Below are 19,891 nucleotides of genomic sequence, written 5' to 3'. Positions count from 1 at the left end.
CACCCATGTTGCCCGACGGGTGGAATAAATCCTTGCAACTTAGCAGCACCAGAGACGTGGACTTGGGACAAAGCTGATTGGCCTCATCCCTCCAAACTGGACAACCCTGCACAATAGTTCCGGGTTCTGACTCTTGAACGTGAGCGAGGCGGCATGGCTTGTACAGCTCATAGCAACCAATACGAAACGGGGGCTTTGGAATTGCCAAAGAACCTACGCCCAGTCTTTTCGGGAAACTCTTTATTTAATTCGTGACATCGCGATGTGCCAAAGCTGGATTTGACCCGTGCACGCCACATAGGTGCTGGCTCGTCGTGCAGAATCGTGCCCGTCTGATCGACAACTTCTTCGCTTCTCTCCATAGCTGACCCGCCGTGGCGGATGGACCGAGCCGTAGCGCGAAGCCCAAACTGGTGCCACATGGCTTGACTGAACTGGAACTCAAAGCACCCGCCTCCTCTGGCAAACGACGAACTGCGGTGAAATGAGTTTAGGTCGTCCTCGGCCAACGATGGTTGTGCCCTCGTCAAAGAAGAATTCATGGGATGAAATGCATGACTTTCAACTTTGGCAATATGAAATCGACCACGGTGTTCAGCCATCGATGACCCTGGGGGAGCAGTTGAGAGCAACTGACTTGTCTTCATGCGCCGTGGCTTGGGTTGTCACCAGCTTTTCCCATCTACTTTTGATAATTTGGAGGCAACGTTCCTCGTCGAGACGGTGAGTTCTGCCTCTGGACCCCAGATATCCCCACCGTAACCGGGTATTCACCAATTTCGCGACATGTGGCCGAATCTCATTTTCATAAGTTGCTGTCAATCTTGCCTCAGTATGGCATCATACACTCGGCCGAGGTACCAGCCTGTAAATTGGGTCAATCACGCTGCTCAAGGGCTCCTCAACCCATGCACTCACTATTGGATGGTGCAAAGAGACCGTTGTGCAAGCCCTTGTCAACACAGCTTCACCGGTCCGGGATGGAGGTCCAAATGGGACTGGGGCTTATGCACATTGCCCAACTCCATCCGGAGTCTCTACGCTGTTGCATCATGGAGGTTGCTCACCCACGGATTGAGATGGATGGCCGTGCCAACACAAGATTTCGGATATCTCTCTCAACAATCCGTGTGTTTGTTGCTCCCCAATCTCGAATAACGGTATCGGCTCGTTCCTCTAGCAGTGGCCAGCACAGATGCCAACTTGGATGACAAGCCAAGCCCTAGAGACAGTAACCAAGTAGATATCCGATGGTTGCAGCAATTCCTTGGGGCCAACGCGCACCTGACACCTTGTAAGCTGGTGAATCATTTCATTACGGGGCTATCCAGCTCTGAGTGCTGTTGCTAGATGTCATGATAACCTAGTGAATGGCGAAACTCGCTGCAAACGAGTTTGCGAACCAGTATGGCCCTGCTTGTTTAATAGCCCTGGATATTACACCGGTCTGCGCTGGCTGGAAACAAGTTGATATTGACCGGACCACATCCACTAAAATCAGATATACACTCCATGGCAATAGTAATAAAAACCCACGAACCACTCCGTTTGACTCGTTGCTCTTGATCAAGCACTGGGCGACAGCTCAGGACGAATCCAAGCATGGAACAAGGTGGGAAAGAAAATACAAGGGCAGTAAGAGCTAGTGTATTTCTTTTGCAGAGCATATGCCAGGATAAAATAGCGTGGATTTGGACGGGCTTGAATGGCTCCATAGTTTGGGAAAATGAACTGGTGTTCGGACTTGGCCGGTAGGGCAGACCAGACGACGGTGAATCGTCATCAAGTAAAGCTGGCTTGTTTCGTACCATGGTGATAGAGATGGGGTAGTCCGGACGCCATTCGCCGAACCACATCTCTGGGGCGACCTAAAACGCGGAAATCCAGGCCACTTCATGTTCCGCTAATGGACATTAGCCGAGACGCTGAGGTATCATCGGTCCGGCAATGGTATTCTGGAGTGGCCAAAATGGTTGGAAACAATGTGATCTTTTGAGAAATTGGAGCTTTTGTCGGTGAGAAGCGTGGCTGAGAAATCAGCGTCAACGGGGCATGAGCAATGCCGAACAGTGGCGGCATAAGTTGAAGGCAACACCATGATTGTGGTGTAACGGGAGTCAACCGACACAAGAAAAAAAAACGGTGGTGCGGATCGGGCATCTAGGAAAGGACTAAAATCAGCACGTGAGGAGTAAGGTGGTTGGGATGTTTGGTCTGTGGTCGTGGTCGAGATTAAAAGAAACAGAAGGCGACGACGTGTTTGGGCAGAAATAATTTGAAGGTTGTGCTTGAGGCAACAGGCGAAGTGTTCATGCCCGGTCTGGAGGAAAGAGGGGTGGCGTCTGGTGCCTGGCTGATGGGCAGGAAGGCGGAGGTGGCATCGAAGGCAGGAGCGACCTGCATGGAGTACTCTGTACTCTATCTGCAAGATCTGGGGGCAAAACTGCTGGTGAGCATTGCAGCTCGAATGGACAATTGACATGGCATCCTGTCTTCCTACGTAGTCTGCTCTGCGAAAAGAGACTCCCTCGATGTATCGTCCATCCCATTTGCAAGTCAATCCCGTATTCGCTCCAACCCACCCATTTCGTGCTGCGCAATATCCAATCACGGAATTGCTTCTTGGTTTGTCCAAGTCCAGTACTGGGGCGCCATTTGTTTGTCGATGCTTCGGCCGAAACTCTTGAACTTTGCTTTATTGCCCCTCCCAAACATTGAGGTATTCCGAGTTTGACGACGTACAAAGCAAGACTTGCTGCAAGGCAGATAGTCAGATGACCTCTGAAACGAGGGTTAACCAGGAGCCGTACAGGTTCTCATGCGCGTGCCATTATCACTTTGGGACTGAACACCGCTTGCAACTTGGACTACTGGCAGTTCTTGGATGGGCAGAAGCGACTTTGACGAGAGAGATTTACTAGGCCAGCTTAATTTGCCCGACCAAAGCACCACACCTTGCTTGTCCAGTTGATCATTGAGTGGTACACGCCACGAGCTGCGACGAGGCAGAACCTGTCAGCTACGATAACAAACCGCCAGGTGGCTATGCAGTCCATCCCCGATGGCGACAGATGTTGCGTTCCTTGTCACCGGTGAACAACTGAGCTGCCTTGAGTTTCACAGGCCGCGATGCATGAGATTTGCAACATCCAACCTGGCGTCATGTTGGGTCCTGGAAGCCTAGGGGAAGCAACAGCCCGACTTGCTGGAAGAGACCAGCAATGCGAGATGAATGCTCGTGACAAACTTGCGTTTCCTTGTGTCTTGACAACGTGTCTCGAGTCACACAGGACACACGTTTCTGCCTTCCCCCCAAAAAACTATGCCAGGACGTTTGACTACGACAGACCACGGCAACCTTCTGTCCGTGAGAGCCTGTTGCTTTGACATGAGAGAACAGAATGCACAGACCAGCTGATTCAACAACTCAAGACGGGACTGTTCCAGTGGCCAGGTCTCACACGCATTCTTCGGGTTGGGATGAGCCTGTTTCTGGTTATGGCGATACCAGTGGGGGACAATGGCCAGTTGAAGGAATTGTCATAACGGGGTGGTCACAGTCCTCGAGTGGATATGAAGGTGGGTGCAGGGTCTGACCGTTGACCAGACCTCCTGGCACTGGTACAGATACAACCATTGTGGCCTCCGGAAGAAGCTCTGGCACTTGGCTGGGTCTTGGTTTGGTCCTAACATCACACACCCACCTGAGATTCCAGCGGAGGTGCCACCCTCTGGGTCGGTGCCCACACCCCTCTTGCTCTTGGGAGTGTCAATTTATGGGCAAGGGCAGACATCCTTGCCCAAGTCCGCCGGTTGGCACGCCGCTCTTTGTTGACCCCGGTACTCCGTACTCAAAAGCTGGCAAACGCACGCTAGACACTTCTTAGGTACTTGGTCGGTATCGACTTGTCCAGGGGGTAGCAGCCGCATGGCAAAGCGGAGCAGTGGTGGACAGGCCCATCGGTCTGGTCCTAATAAGTAGGCCCTTGCTCGTCATCAACCTCGTCCGCTCCATCTGGGAAGAGTATATGAGGCAGACACCACGGAACAAAATACGCTCCCCAATCTTATCTGCACCTTGGAACATCGTATTCAGCTTTGACAGTCTCCGACATAGAGTGGTTACGCACTTGAACTCTTCTTCTCAGACATTGTCCATTCCTAGTTTCTATAGTCACCGGCCAAATTGCTTCTGCAACTTCTCTCCGCACCATTCAAACACCAAGGCCCCTCCTGCTCATCCGTTGATCAAGGACGAAAACGTATTATTTCTGTACTACCTCGGATTCGATTATTCGAACATAGTTCACCACAGTATTGGAAGCCCGGTCTTGACAACATCGTTTCCCGACCTTGCTACCGCCCACAACAAAATGTGCAACTATATCTACGTAAGCGCTACATACGCATAGTCTCTCCGCCAGCCTTTGACTTTACTGACAGCGTCAACGGGTAGAAGGAGCTCAGCTGTCAACACCATTATCACCTCGTTGAGTCTTGGTGTTCAAAATACATCGAGACTGAACGAAGGTGTCCCCCTACCATTGTGAGCAAACAGTACTGGTGAGTTGGTTCAACTCCGCACTTCTTAGTCCTGACGTCGCATCCATTGCAGTGAAAGTGGTTTTACTAACGTTTAGGAGCAGGGGCGACGATATCTGCTGTGCGTACAAAACAAATCACTCTCAACACTATTCTATCCGGCTCTATTCTAGTTCGTACGCTAACTACTGATCGTCAGCTGCTTGCCGAGAGCGACAACAGCCAAGCAATCACCCTTGGGCGAAGCTCATTCAGAGACCCGCTCCGAAGTTACCTTCGTATCAATACCACGTCTCTGCGCGGTAATGGCACATGAGTATCTTCAACCTGGCAGTTAGGTCGCGTGCTGCCTCGCCTGCATCTATTCCTTGGATACACGATAGGGACCAGTTGTGGAGGTAATCTGGATGTTTGGGCGCCAACGGCTTTTTACATGCAGAGACATGCCGACCTCTAAGGAGATCGTTGTGCATTGTCATCAAGCATCAAGTACCGCGAGCCGTCCCAACCGGATACAGCTGACCCACAACGGTCTCCAACATGCCTTGTTCAACGATAATGCGGGCACAGCGACCGACTCAATCTTCCACTTCTGTTTTCTTCAACTTTTTTTTGTTTTGTTTATTGGGGCAAATCATTTTATTGGAAACAGGTCATAAAACGCTCTGATTGGCGCAAGGATTAAAACATATTGCATGGTGCATATTGGACTGGAAAGGAAAGAGCGCGAAGTTGTTGGTGCGAACCTGACTTGTATTTTTCGAATGGGTGGCTACAGGTACTGAACTGGTTTCTGCCTCTCATTGACTCTGGTATTGGGCTCATGTTCTGTATGTTTTTTTATTTTTATTTTTTTCATTTAATCTTTTCGAATCGTTCTCGTCAGCATTTGCTTTATTGGACATGCTGCAAGACGTCCTTCATGGAGAGAGCAGCACGCTTGGCGATTTACGAATACATGGGTCAACTTTCCTTGCACGGAAACCGGCCAAATGAGCGGCAATAGCCAAAAGGGATTGACTCCAAAGGAAGGCGGGCTACGTCAGACTTGGGACCACAACAGCTGGATTCGTCAACAGGGCCGTCTCATACTGTCTTATTGCTGCACGTGGCCGAATATAACAACGTACATTCGGTCTGACTGGCGACGGCTGTGATCACGAAATCTCGCACCTTGGCTGGTGTTTCCTTGCCGAAATGGATTACATCCACTCCTCCCCTGCCTGTTGGCACCAGAAGCAATGTGAAGATCAGTTCCTCTTGGACGAGACGCTACTCTTTTCATCTTGATTTTGTTTTCCTTGGGAATGGTATTTTTACTTAGGGTTCAAGACAGGGTGAGGCTGGAACGGCGTTTTCTCCAATATTTTTTGTATAAACATTCCCTTTTGGTCAAACTGTGGGCTTGTATCTACACAAAGATGCTGCAGTAGCACACAAAAATTTGAGACACCGAAGATTGATCCAAATCTAATTCATATTGAAAGTGGGTGGATTATTCAACATTACTATTTGGCTGGCCACTCAGCTTTATGCTTCCCTCACCTCACCGGTCCTGGGCAAACGTGAAACGCTACGCCGCCGAGCGGTACGTCCGAGAAACCTACTTGCACGTAAGACGTGGGTCGCTTGTGTCACTTTGCAATGGGCCAGTCAGGATTAGCAATGATAGCTCGACCGTTGGCATCGTGCTACTATCCATGTTTGAAAAGGCAGACAGCGTCTGTTTTGCGTAACCTCTTCTGAGTCGTTCACAAGGGTGCAACGGGCATGACAGCCGATATCGAAGCGAGCTGCTCAAAGCCATAAGAAGAGGGGAGAATATTCCATGGAAATCCACATGCTTTGCTTCACCGCTGAAGATGCGCACATAAACTGAGCACTTCACAGATCGTTGCACGAACATCGTTTCGATATCACCCTGGTTGTTACCGCAATACACCTCTCAAGGCCGAAACACGACCGAGGGACTGTGGCGTTTAACCGTTCGAAGTCCGCCTTACAGCCATGTCAGGTGCATTTTGGCTTTGCTTTTCTCGCCTTTTCTTATAAACAATTTATCCCGGCCAGCTTGTCTCGACTACCAGCCCCAATGGTTCACGACTGATGATCGAGGTTGTGGCGGCTAACCACCACAGGGGCTTCTGAGCAACCATCTTGACACCCACTGCCCTTGGGGAGGTCGCATTGCAGGCTAAACCATGCATAGCTGTATGGATGCAGGGATGGACTGGGGCAGCCTGCATGCTTATTTCCAGTGCCTCCAGGGATGCGCAGATGCCAACCACTTGGCGTTGGGGTTCGAAAACGGCGTACTGCCGTAATGGCATCTACTTCGCACAACTATGACCCTGGAATTCAGGCCCAACCTCATGATGTCGTCAGATGCATGAGGCTATGCAGAGGCAGCATGGCCGGCTACCGCCATGAGGTAACAAGCAGAAGAAAGGCAGCTTACGGCAGGGCGCCCCGAGTAGGCTCACTCGGCAATACCAATACCTTTTTCGTGCAGCCAGCAGCCACGATCACTTCTCATGGACATGTTTTCCTCAACAGCCTTGCGCAAAACTCAAGCCGCATGTGGTATTTGGCGTCCGGTGGACAGGCGTCCCCCAGGTTTCCTCCAGATCTGTCTGGTGCAGCGGCGATTTCGCCGTCCGACAGTGACAAGCACCCCTCCTCCTTCATCTTCTCACACGACGCCTCTGTCGCCTCCTTTCTCCCCGATGACCTTCGGCCTCTCTCGCCTCTTTCCGCACTGAATATACTAAAGGACGGCAAGAAATGTACCAGGGGATGGAAGGATGGGAGGGAAGATAGGGATGGGTTGCGCCTATCCACGGGCAATCGTGCCTAGCGCCACGTCCCGTCCCGTCCAGCTGGCGCGGCTGCGGGCGCAAGAAAAAGTTGCAGCTTTGACGACGATCATACCGATGTGCCGCGCGGGCTGCCGCTGGGTATTTGCCTGGATTTCAGCTCCTTCTGGCGCCGGCTGAGGTTCTGGTGCATATGGACGGTGTCATTCGCGTGCGGGAAGAGGAAGGGGAATCAAGTCAAATTGAAGAGTCTTCAAGACGGCGACTAATAACGATACGCGGCTACAGGCAAAGCATACTGCTGGGTGGGCGAGACAAACGTCCATGTCTGGTCCACGTCTGCTGGTGGCCTGTTGCATGGGCAGTGCGAAAAGGTGCAGGGCTTAGACAGTACCTGCAGTTGATTCTGTAGGTCGGTTTTCTCGCGACCCGGGATTTCGGATTTTGGAGTAAAGGAGTGTTGCACCTGTTTGGCATCTCCCACCTTTGTCCAGTGCATGGGTTCAAGGCCGTCGATGACTGCTACCCACGCCATCGCATATCGATCGAGACCAGACCATTGGGGAGTGAGTTCATGTTAGAAGGCTGTAAGGATCTCAGCATCCGGTGATCCGGTATCCTTTTTGAGTCAACTACATTATGTATGGCGTTGAGGCTTTTTCGACACCTCACACTGACCAGGATCATGAAGCCATTGTCAACTATTGTCGGCTCCGATTGTTGTTCGAAAGCGAAGCGGATTCGACAAAGACCGACGCACACTATCCGGTGGATATGCCCAGAAGCCCTGACAGTGGATTAAAGCTGCTGTGATGCCGCAAAATACACATCCCTCACACGGTTCTGATGGGACGAAAAACCTCAAACCATCACGGCGATGGTATGTACTTGGTAAAGCAAAGAATTTCAGATTAATCATCCCCCTCCCCAGACTGATGGCGAAGAGAGACAACAACGCTTAAGTCGGGTTCAGGCCATATTCGGCGATAACACCGAGTTTTCTGGAAGGGATGCACCCTCTGCGGCAGATGAAGTCTGCCAGGACGCAATGCCATTGGTTGAAATGAAAAGCCAATTGCTTGCTTTTTCCTTTGAGAAAAATGATACGTCTTCCCCAGACCACTGACAACATGGAATAAAATCATTCTACGAGCACCTATTGGTGCAGAGTCGTCGGGTTTGTCGCACATCCACGCATGACCAGGTTAGAGTCGCATTCCAGTGTCCCGATGGTTCGGTTGACTTTGCCCAAGAGGTCTTACTTTTGAGCTAGCCCCATGACTAGGAGTGCGCCAAAGACAATTCGCTTATTTTAGGGCGTATCGGTTTTGATTCTATACCTATTTCTTTAGATGTTTCCTTTTTGTGGTGTTCTTCTCTTTCTTCAGTCCGTCAGTGCTGTCTCCGGTTGGCTCAGAAAAGTCGGAGAATGCTCCGATGTGGCAGATCTAAATTACAATCCCACACCGTCTCAAACGGGGGGAGACGACACCAATCCGCCGGACTGGGAAAGGCTGAATGATTCTTCATTTTACGATGGTGCGCGGCAAAGTGAAGATGTTTTCGCGCTTGGTTCCCCCCCGGAATAGATGATGGTGTGGTAAGGAGTGAGTGGGTGGTGTGGCGGTCGAAACCCATACCTTGACCCTTTCTACATTGCATTTCGAATACATGCATGTATGAGATGCGAACCTAACAAGGGGGGATGGCAGAATGGCTTCCCAGGCTGTCAGTCTCATCAATGGCTTAGGACAGCGGTGTATTGTCGTGCTATGACATGTCATGCCAATGCCGAATGCAATGTCATATGCCTCAAGCAACCTCGCAACTCTTGTACGGGAACACGACCATTGGTTTATTCCTGGCATCTGTTCAGTCCGCTATGTCAGCAACGTAACATACATACCCCATCATTTCAGGAAATAGCCATCTGTGCTCAAGATATCCACCAACGCCATGCATCATACTTCGTACGTGGTTGTGTGCCAGAAGACACAGGCCCATCAAACGGCATCGAATGTCAAGTAGTCTCAGCCCGCATGCCGAATTTCTACCCAAAAAGGGCTCAAATATCTTCTGTGTCTACCTTTTCGTAGCCAAAAGTAGTTCCATCACATTGAGGGCGGCCCACAGAATGTCATCGGAAGCAACTGGTTGAACAGACTGCCGCCCGTGCACGGGACATCATTTACTCAATCAAGGTGCTCTCCATTTCATAAGTGAATTGGCGCACCAGTGCACTGAGACCTTGGCAGGTGACCTTTCTTGGCCGTTATGCGTTCATTTAAATGCACGGCAGAGAGGATCCCTCATCAACGGTGGCTGTTGTGGAATGTCTGATGAGGTTTGTGACAGTTCAACTAAGAGCGGGTAACATTGGAGTCCCAACGTTCCAACATTTTTCTAGAGATGGAGTTCGACGCCACTGGTTATTTTGCCTAGTTGGATTCGTTCCGTACCTTACAGAAGGCAATTGCCAGTTTCTTACGAGATAGTGGATCTAATTAGCTTCGCTTCGGCAGTTGAGGTTGAGACGAAGAAAGCTATTTGAAATTTGCAATACCTATTGTATACATCTGCACATCTGTACAACTGCTCTCTGCAATTAATGATGCTCTACGAGTCATTCCAAGGTAAGCCGTGGGATACACGACTCCCGTTACTTTACCTTGAAACGCCCGAGACGATTAGGCACTTGTAACATTCAGGGAGCAATTACCACTGACGACATGACGACAAACTCCACAACAAACCCGGCAGCATGTCACCATCGCAGCCCTGAGAGGGGGGATCTCAATTTTTTGCCTATTCCAGCAAAGCCAAGCCAATATGGCTGGGTGTCTTAGCTGTGGCGTGCGCGGCAAAGCCATTGACATGATCCTGGCAGACACCACATCACACCGAGTGAACGTGACAAAACCGAAGACTGACGCCTAACTGTGGGAATGCCGGGAGAAAGGCTCATCTGCCGACTACAACACATTAATGATTCTGTACATATCATTTAACATAGAACATGAGGGCCGAAATGCGCAGGGCACAAAACATCGGTCAGAATACCCTCGCCAACATAAATCAATCACATCAACTGATGAAACTCAGCCTTTCGAAGCCACCTCATACCTCCTGATCACCAGGTCATGCACCATATGCCGGTGCAAGCATATCCCTTGTCCTATACTGCCTGGCATCTTCAACGGCGCGGTACCGCCCGCCCTGGTAACCAATGCACAGATGGTATGTACGTGCTTGTCCACTGCGGGGGATCGCCCAACGGAACCAAGGGCCGGTCACTTGTCAAGACCAGTTTGGACTTGAAATATATTGCCGCCAGCGCAGGATTGCGCCGGAGTAAAGCGGAGAGCCGGGGTTCCCATTGAAGGGGAAGGGGAAGCTTTAGGCAAGGCAACCAGTGGTGTTGTTCGCGAATCCCGTCGTTGGCAATTCCGACGGCATGCCGGTCCTTGTTGGTAACAATGTTCTATGAGATTGTTGGCAGTTTGTTGTTAGGAGACATTTTGAAGCTCTGGTTTGAGGCCCGATGCTACCCTGTTGTAACATCGCAACAAGACAACCAAGTCCTGCTTACTCACGGCGGTCATGATGAGTGGCACCCTCCGATTTGCAAACCGTTCATATGTTTTGTTCATGTTTCGTCCCGAAGTACCAACATTGGGTACGAGACTCTGGTTAATTGGTTCCTCAATTGCTGTAGCAGCACGTTGGCAACTCGACACATCTCTGGAATGACCAAAACATTGCAAATTATCGAGCCCAGTTTCCAAAAGCACCCCTGAATCTATTCCTGGTGCAAATATCACTTAGAATACGCTCCAATAACGAATGCAGAACACCATGCAAACTCGCTCATCGTCCAGACTACCTATACAGGCAAGTTATCTTCTTGTCCGATAATCTCACACAAAAGCATCGCACTGGCGCCTTGGCAGTTCATCCTTACAAAACCCATGAAGTGAGAGATCAAACGGGGGGAAAATCGGATCATAATGGCCAGGGTTTAGGGTGTGTCGTGTAACCAACACGCAACGAAACCCTGTTGACACTAACAATTGCTACCACACCTAAGAGCTGTCAATATTTACCTTGTTGCAAAATAGTGATGCCTAGTTCCGAAAGTTTCCCTTCCGTTCTTGTGATGCAAGGCATGACAGGGAGGCTTCTCACGCCATGTTGATCTCGAATGTTGATCTCGAAGCGGAACACTCAAGTCGTCAAAGAAAACGGTTCAATGACTTTTCCTGCTCAATGACTTTTCCTGCAGTGTGTTATGCCGAAATAGTTCTGCCTGGACAGTTATCAAACAGCATTTGTCATGGTAATGTAACCACGGCTCGGCCATGTTTGGCGCTAGCCGATCGTGTAATAAACGCTCCCGAAGTGAGGTCAAGAGCCAACCGTTGATGAACTTTTCACTCCTGCTCCGCTTTTGAACACAAATATGTATCAGGGATAGCAGAGACTTGTACTTATTTAGGGGTGTGTATTTTGTTGTTTCAACTTGAAGACCAAAGTACCGGTACCATTTGAGTCGGACACACGGTATCCAGCATGGAGCAATTGTCATGTGACTCCCTGTAATGCAACCGCATTTTTCCAAACTAGGTAATAGAAATGTGTTGAATTGAGGTTCGTCCGGAGTTCTCCTGCCCTTTTTTTTTTTTTGCAATATACCGAGGGTCTGTGGAGGCTGGTGCTTAAACGATTGCGAGGAGATGCTCAACGCCATTTTCGGTTCCTAGATAGATTCCCGATCCACCAATTTATCAAAACGCTACTCGATCGGAGACATATTTTACGGCTGTCGCTCAAAATGCCTGTCTTGGACTTCGTATTTGGCCCCCAGTTGCTGTTCATGGTGTTCAATTCTCTGCACGCACAGACATGCGTGAACTGCGTGAGTTTCATCCTGACGAACCCGACAGGCTGGACGACATGAACAATATTGTTGGTAGCGAAAATAATCTCCATGCCGGCGCTCCAAAAATTCATGCATCTCCCGAGTGACCCAGTAGTCGTAACAGTCACGGGACGACCATAGCTTCATAGCCTAGCATGTTGGTTGGAAGACCAATAAGCCGCTAGTAGCTGGATGTGCTCTCTTCAATACTACCGACGGTCTGGGTCCATAGTGCTTCCCGGGCCAGGTGGAGACATGAACACGATTTTTTAGGGATCAGCGAAATGAGAAATATTCAAAATAGGCAATTCTTCTTCGGTAGTTGTAGATTATACACTGCAATTCCTTCCCTGATAAAGAAATGTCTTGGTGGGCAGGCGGTTACTGCGTCCGTGATTTTGGCCCCGGTTGAAAGTCATGGAAGCGCCAGTGCTCTTCCTTCCATGAATCGATACCATGACAAGGCTGGCAGAAAAGCCTAGAAAATTGTTAGGCTATCGCGGATCCAACGCATATGACGGATCAGAGCGGAAAGACGTACGTACCCTGACATGTATTCGTGAAGGCAGGGCCACATTTGGGAACGAGCTTGCGTTGGCATGATGTTGGTTCTGCTTCTGCCGAGCCAAGGAGGTGACGGGGAAATCTGGCATCCGGTGGTGTCTGCAGATCAGAATTGCGGCTAGTCATTGAATGGTGTGCTAGTGCCCGTGGCATGTCAGAACCTAAAATCCAGGCGTGAAATGTATCTTGTTGATTTGCCCTCCGAAGTTGGCAATCTATCACAGCGTTTTGGGCTTGATATCAGAATCGCCCGCCATGACTGTCCCATCAGGAAGAATTCTCTCTGTAGCTTTAACATGCGCCAGCAGAAACGGATACGCCAAATCACAAACCAAAGAGGTCCCAACAACTATGATAGACAACGGATGAAAGACAAATCCGTGCGCCTCAGGCCAGTACCACCATAGGAGCACGCAGGTTCCGGGAAGGCCAAGCTGCGTCCCGACAAATCGGCAGAACCTATCGTAATGTCAGATGGACCAAAAGGTCAGCCGCCTGTTTCGTTTCTTGATAACAAGATTCGAACTATCAGAAGTGATATTGTGCCGTGCCTTGCACTACTGCACCTGTAATTCCATCGGGCCGAAAAGCGAAGTGTCAAAACCAGTTCTTCGGGACGAGACAAGCGCACCAGCCAACCATGAGGGGTGTGACTGGTACAGCCTTGTGAAGTCAAAACGGTTGGGCAAAATCTTTTTTGGATGACGGAGAATATTGGATGCAGTGGTTGGTGTATATTGATCAGCTTTGAACAAGGGTATCGGAACCGTTTATGAAACGGGCTCAAGGAAGAGGCCATACAGGGACAAAACGTTGGCCTGTGGGGAGTAGTCACAATTTGCGCAAAGTTCTCCTTCTCCGTAATGGTCTTGATGGGTCATATTATCAATGATCCAAAGGAAAACGAGGCACAATACGCCCCTAGCAAAGCATCGCGGTCCGCACTTCCGACAGAAAAAGGAGATGCAGAAAGACCCCAATGAGGAATACAAAACGAGAAACGCCCACTCACCATATCGCGTAGCTCTGACCACCGGAATGCCCTCGCTGAAGCAGCATCCCCAAAGCACCAACACTCAATGTCATTTGTGCCACGCCAGCAGACCACCACGCCAGCTCAGTCGTATCTCTGGCTTCGAGGCCCTTCCACGTCTTGCCCCATTTCAGACCGTACCCGCGATGAGGCTCCTTCAGCCACCACCATGCAAATAATCCATTGGCGGCGAGTCCAAAAGCAAATACCAGACCCAGAAGCACAGGTACGTTCCGGGCAATCAGCGGAGATGTGCAATTCGACCTCTGCCCATTCTTGAGGGTGGCGTACAGCACGGGGATGTCGAGGGCGAGCCACATTGCGAACCCGATAAACTCGAGCCATTCCTCTGTCACGTACAAGGCATACACTACCTCCCAGGAGAGGTTGATGCCCAGTGCCAGGAGGGGAATGGGTGTGTCTCCGGTGCTGAGAGACCGTCGAGCCATGAGGAAGTAGCATATGAGCCAGAATAGAACGCCTCCGCCTAGAAGGGCGGTGGATGCTGGGATGAGCCAAGTAGGGGCTGTGGAGGGCGGTATATCGCTTGATCCCATCGTTTACGGCGTGTGGTGTTTAGTTCAGTATGAAGGTTAATGAAGTCGCCGGAAACTTTGTTGGCGGAATGAAGTCTCACAGCCACAACAGACTTGGAAAGGAGTGACAATCTTACGCGGCTGAGCCTAGTCCTTATGACCGGGTCTCGGGCTTACCGTTGTCTCCGTCCTGAGGCTTTTGTGTCTAGAGACGACGAGGCTGTGAGTAGCCATCGAAATATCCATAGTGTTGTATTTGTCACCGTGTATTGGGTAATACTGCAGTTGAAGTGCAATGTGCAAGTAACTGAGTTGCAAAACGATGTTCGATGTCCTATTTGAAACTCATTGTGATATAGGGTAGGTGTGCTAATGTTGGGTCTAGTAAGACATCCTCTTGTGTTCCTGTTCTAGGAAAAAGCTAAAATGTAAGGAGTCGTGTCAAGGGAGAGACATTTATTGATTTGTGTTGTTTGACGTTTGGTATATCATTTGTGTTACGTGATCGATGGAGATACATTGACGTCTTGGTGGTGGCACGAAACGCCAGAACTCATTGTGAGTAAAGGCGAATCGCACAGCAGCCTATCCGGACTACTAGCCAAGCTCTTTAGTTACCCACTGAGAACCGGTGCCTGTTTCGTATATATTCCAGAAGAATACCCGACGAAAGTGCTGCTGCCACTGTATTGTTGTCTATTGGACGTCGTTCCACGCTGTCCTCGAAAATTCTTTGTCGAATAGCAGTTGAGCTCGGAGGAATGACTTCCGCGGGGCTTGGACAAGAATACGGCACAAAGTAGTATTGCCGAATTGGCCGTCTGATCGTGGAAGTTGACCAGAGTCTAGCATTAACATTGTTCCCGACGACGCCGTCTAATGTAAATAGTTAGCACTCATTTTTGTCCACTCCGAGAGGTTGGTCACCCACATCTAAGTGTTCCATGAAGCGTATCATGGTGATATTCGTCATGTACAATCTCGGAGGTATGTAATGCCCAGGGAGAGCAGACCGGTAATTGCCTAAGTGTATATTCACACCGAAAATCCACAGGCCGGGAGACATCAGAGGTAATAACCTCGGTGCAATTCCACTGACCCGGATCGTAAACTCCACGAGTGCTCATCCAATCTGGCCCGACAAGGAGCAGAAATGTCAAATTCAGACCTTCTCTCCTCATACGTTTCTGTAATTCTCTCTGAAATCTTGTCAATGACCGTTTCGAACCTTCAAATACCCATGTGTCGTTCGCTGGAAACTCATCTGCGTTTCTCCATAGAGCTGATCGTTCGGCCTGAGATAGATGAAGCTTGCGGGTTTCGTCTCTGGTTTTCTCTAAGATGTGCCGGTCGTCATGTGGATAGATAATGACGTTCCTTATATTGAGATGCTTCATCACGTTTCTCAGAATGCTCAATAGAAGGCTCAAATGGCCGTGATGAGGAGGGTTGAATGCTCCTGGGAACAAGAGTACCCGGTTATAATTCCCTGAATGAATAGCGGAAATTCCCGGGTCTTGACGATGAACAAAGAAAGGGCTGTCATTCGGAATAGGAATGTTGCATTCCGTAGCAACTTCTCGGGCGTAGTCCCATATTGTTTTCGCCATGGTTGAAGGTTGGCAAACAATGCCTGTATGTGAGATTGAGGAAAAGACAAGCTGAATCATAATAAAGAACCATGATAAAAGCTGTGGCTGCTTGCCAGCTGGCAACTCCGGAAAGCAACTGGCAAGAGCACCTGGCAGATTAATTCTCGAAATCGGGAAAGACTAAAAGCCGCCGACGCATGATATCAATTAATTGGAGTAAAGTATGATTGAAAAGACTCAAAAATGCAAGTAAAGGATTGCAGAACTGTCTAATACAGATATTGATTGTGACATTCTGGCCAAATATCGAAATAGCGATAAAGTGCTCATTGCAAACGAAACCCATCAGACGGCAAAGCCCGTTCAGGAGGATGCATGGGTAATAAAAGTGAATATTCGTCCAGTTTTGGATGTTAGCAGACTTTGTTAGCATCACAAGACAAGCATTTCGGTTTATACGGATCAAGTGATGACACACTTTTACGACAAAAGTACTCCAAGATATCATCAACTGCCATTACTCAGACGCTTGCAAACGAAGACAAAATTCTGATATCGGGGAAATATTGCAGCGTGGTGCCATGCACATGTATATTTTCGTCTATGTGACTAGGAAGATTGCTACGATAACTGGGAATTTGAGTACTGTATCCATCATCTCCCACCCGTTGATCTAGAATTGCGACATCGAAAACTTTCCGGGGCTGAAGCATGTCTATAACACTCGTTTCCACTGATATGCCATCGTCTATCGTTCGAATCATAGGCTTGATCATACAACCTTGTCATTGTGTGCTACCAAAACTCATCCCAAGGCCGGTACTGTACAAAATTAAGGAAAAATCATGTAAATCATCAGCGTAGAGCAGAAAGCAACAATGTGCTGGTTTACGGCAGCTGCAGGAGCCCCGGATGTTTTGACATCGCAAGTGACGAAATTGTTTCCGCTGGCTCCGGTATGGGTGATGGCACCGGCCTGCTTGCAGTCCTTGGTAATAATGACCCGATCTGGACCAGGGGCGGCTGAGATATGTTAGTCGCATGTAAGCTCAACAATTTTATTTCGATGTGCTGGTAGGGACGAGAGAGACCATGTGGGCAACGAGACACTTACCACCATTGTATACCTGACCGTTGGAAAGTACAGGGAACTCGTACCACGGCGCGCTGCCAGTAAGCTTAATTTTCTCAAAGTTCTTATATTCATGGGGATAATTGTTCCGCCCGACTGTGGTGCCTTTCTTTAACAGCGCACATGCGGCGTCGGCAGCCTTGTTCAAAGCATCTGAGCTGTACTGGGTTTTGCCACACGTCGCCGAGTTACCCGCGACTAGGGAGATGAGAAACAGGAAGTAGGCGAAGACGAGTCTCATATTGAGCAGGACACGTTGTTTTTCGTGGTTAAAGATGGATTGCTGAGAGGTGGAAACAAATTGCTGCTCGAGGTTTACGGAACCGCTTTCTGAAATCGCAGATCCAATGTAAAGAGAAGAGAGAAGTTGAGATCGGGATTTCAATTGAGATCTGGCGGGGGTTGGCCGAATTAAATTAAACCACTAGTTTCTTTTTTGTTCAATGCTGGCCTGACCATGGTATTCATGAGCTGCGCCCACCAGGTTCCAGCTGGTCCAGCATGAAAAAGCATTGATGAATGGGATCAAGCGAAAAACAAGATTAAACCCACAGATTGGGGTCCAGCCACCGCCGGCGCCTCTTTCGATCCACCGGAAAAAAGGGCTGGTTGTGCTGTCCTGACGCTAGGGAATGGCGGATTTGCCCTGGCTCCCAGCTCTTTTGTCGTGGGCGACTCTGATCTACGTGAACCATGGACGCTTAGCGTGATCTCCATCGGGCTGTCATCCGGTGCATGAGAGTCAATAGATTGTAGGGCTAGACTTGATGACGTGGAGAGTGTAGGAATGAAGCGATTTTCCCAATCTGACGCATATATGCAGAGGCGGTACCTTGGTCGGATGACGCATTGCGTGTTCATGTTCAAATGTTCGCTTGAGAGACAATGCCGATGCCAACTAAGCCTGTGAATCAAAGAGATTCAATTGATGCCACCCGACCGGACCTTTTGAACTGCACCGCCCGCCCAGTGCAATGCACTTGCTCAAACCAAACAATGTAATTGATTCATTGCCTGGTTGCTCCTGCTCTTTTTTGCTTTTGAACGACGGGAGGGTTTGGGACAGGATACGTTCAGCTTGTACCAGACTCAAGTCCTCGTGATTCATTCTGGTCTCAAAGCTGCAATCGAAATGGAGGGACAATTGAATGATCGGTCATATTATGCACGATTGTCTCCGTCCCATGCTCAGCTTGATTCCTTTTAAACACCCATGATAGAAGCACAATTCAGGATGCGAACATTGAGGACTTGTCACACACAATGCTTTTGCGCGGCTCGAACTCCGTGGTGGACATGTCCATTTCCTCACATGGAACATTCTGAATGGTCGACGCCTTCTTCGGCACAGGGGGAAGGGGAAGTCTCTGATGACGATGGGCGCATCAACATTAAAGGCAGTGATGCACAGGCTGACAGCGCAAAGACTCCAGACTTGACCATTGTTATCGAGCTTCCCTGCTGAGCTCCGTGTTCCCTCATGTGCAGCTCCAACTCTCCAGGTCGTCCCCTCCTTCCACATAAACCCCGACTTCGCTGGCACCAATCATTGCCATGGTGTTACCATCGATCTGCACATCCAGAAACATCGTTCCTGAGGGTGTCACCAGTCAATCATTTCGGGTGGCTGCATGATGTGGAGGCGTGCGAGGGCAGTGGGTCAAGATCATGCGGTAGATTTTTGGGAGAGTGGTCGTATTTGGCCAGCTTTGTCGATAAATCCAGATGTCGTTGGCACATACGCAGTAGCCGATGATGATAATTGATGCTGCCGCCCCTACGTGATTTCTTGGCCTGGTATTGCACTGGTCGACGCTTCCTGAACAGACTGTGATGGAGGGAGTCTGAACGTCGTAAAGATCTTGGCAACCAGAGAGATCCAGGAACAGGTTTGCTTGCTGGTATTTGCAAGATTTGGAACGGTACTCTGGAGTTTCACCGTGACAGAAGAGCGGCAGGATACTCCATCTACCTACCTGGGTATCTACCTAGGTATCTACCTCGGTAGGTAATTGTTCAGTATGCCAGACTACTAGGTTCGTCTACTCTGTCCGCCAATGCAGTCAATTTCAGGAAAATGAGGACCGTGCCCAGTACCAGACATCATTTGTGCAAAACATTGACGCCCAAGTAAGCGTTGCAGAGCGATATACCGTTCCGTTTCGGCTGCGACGCACCCTTCTTGAACGTCTGGGGCTCATCTGCATCTCAAGCTTCATCTGACTGTTGGTGGCAACTTGGGAGGACAAGCTTCTCCCAGCATCAAAGGTACATCAATAAGGGTCAACTGGTGCAATGCCTCGGAACTGCACACAGCTCTCGTCTCCAACAGAAAGCTCTCAACATGGGACGGTGGTACCAGGTGCCCTGGTCCAAACCCTGAGCTTCCTAGAGCTTACTAGGGCAAGGCACCCGGCAACGTCCAGCCTGACGACTGACTGTTTCGATTTGTCGATAGATTCGGAGTGCAGTAATTGGTGGTTCCAAAGAGCTTGTCGTGTTTGGCTTTGGCGCGACATCCTTGTCTCCAGAAAGCAGCTTCGTCACATCGCCAGTCTCCATCTGTGCCGCAGGTGGGCTTTTGCGGCGTCTGATGCTGCAACCGACCACAAATTTCCTCAACAACGGTCATCTTCGCTGGCACCCTCTTGTTTCTCCATCCTTTTCCCTCTTCTCCCCTTCGTCTGCTTCTGGGCTTGTTCTTGCCATCGCCACCGTCCGGCCTCAACTGTAAGAGGCGTTGGCTGGCTGTATTTTG

General features: G+C 49.6%; 4 protein-coding genes across 4 annotated transcripts; 1 reads left to right on the top strand and 3 right to left on the bottom strand.

The window, feature by feature from the left end:
* Positions 1–1,421: 1,421 nt before the first annotated feature.
* VFPPC_17515 (hypothetical protein) lies at positions 1,422–1,856 on the bottom strand (the record flags this gene model as incomplete). The annotated part of the gene is made up of 1 exon (XM_022429216.1): positions 1,422–1,856. One exon carries the CDS (start codon positions 1,854–1,856, stop codon positions 1,422–1,424), a length of 435 nt encoding a protein of 144 aa, XP_022285757.1.
* Positions 1,857–6,865: 5,009 nt separating this feature from the next.
* VFPPC_03345 (hypothetical protein) lies at positions 6,866–7,399 on the top strand (the record flags this gene model as incomplete). The annotated part of the gene is made up of 1 exon (XM_018282857.1): positions 6,866–7,399. The coding sequence occupies one exon, from the start codon at positions 6,866–6,868 to the stop codon at positions 7,397–7,399; it is 534 nt and encodes a 177-aa protein (XP_018147499.1).
* A 5,659-nt stretch (positions 7,400–13,058) lies between these two features.
* On the bottom strand, positions 13,059–14,430 carry VFPPC_13448 (hypothetical protein; the record flags this gene model as incomplete). Its single annotated transcript, XM_018291225.1, has 2 exons — positions 13,059–13,299; positions 13,853–14,430. 2 exons carry the CDS (start codon positions 14,428–14,430, stop codon positions 13,059–13,061), a joined length of 819 nt encoding a protein of 272 aa, XP_018147497.1.
* A 2,403-nt stretch (positions 14,431–16,833) lies between these two features.
* Positions 16,834–17,374, bottom strand: VFPPC_03342 (general substrate transporter; the record flags this gene model as incomplete). Its single annotated transcript, XM_018282855.1, has 2 exons — positions 16,834–17,024; positions 17,116–17,374. The coding sequence occupies 2 exons, from the start codon at positions 17,372–17,374 to the stop codon at positions 16,834–16,836; spliced, it is 450 nt and encodes a 149-aa protein (XP_018147495.1).
* Positions 17,375–19,891: the final 2,517 nt, after the last annotated feature.

Source organism: Pochonia chlamydosporia, chromosome 2, assembly GCF_001653235.2.
Source record: "Pochonia chlamydosporia 170 chromosome 2, whole genome shotgun sequence".
NCBI classification, from domain to species: Eukaryota; Fungi; Ascomycota; class Sordariomycetes; order Hypocreales; family Clavicipitaceae; genus Pochonia; species Pochonia chlamydosporia.
The sequence above is the reverse complement of the archived record's forward strand: the minus strand, read 5'-3'. Positions and strand labels throughout refer to the sequence as shown.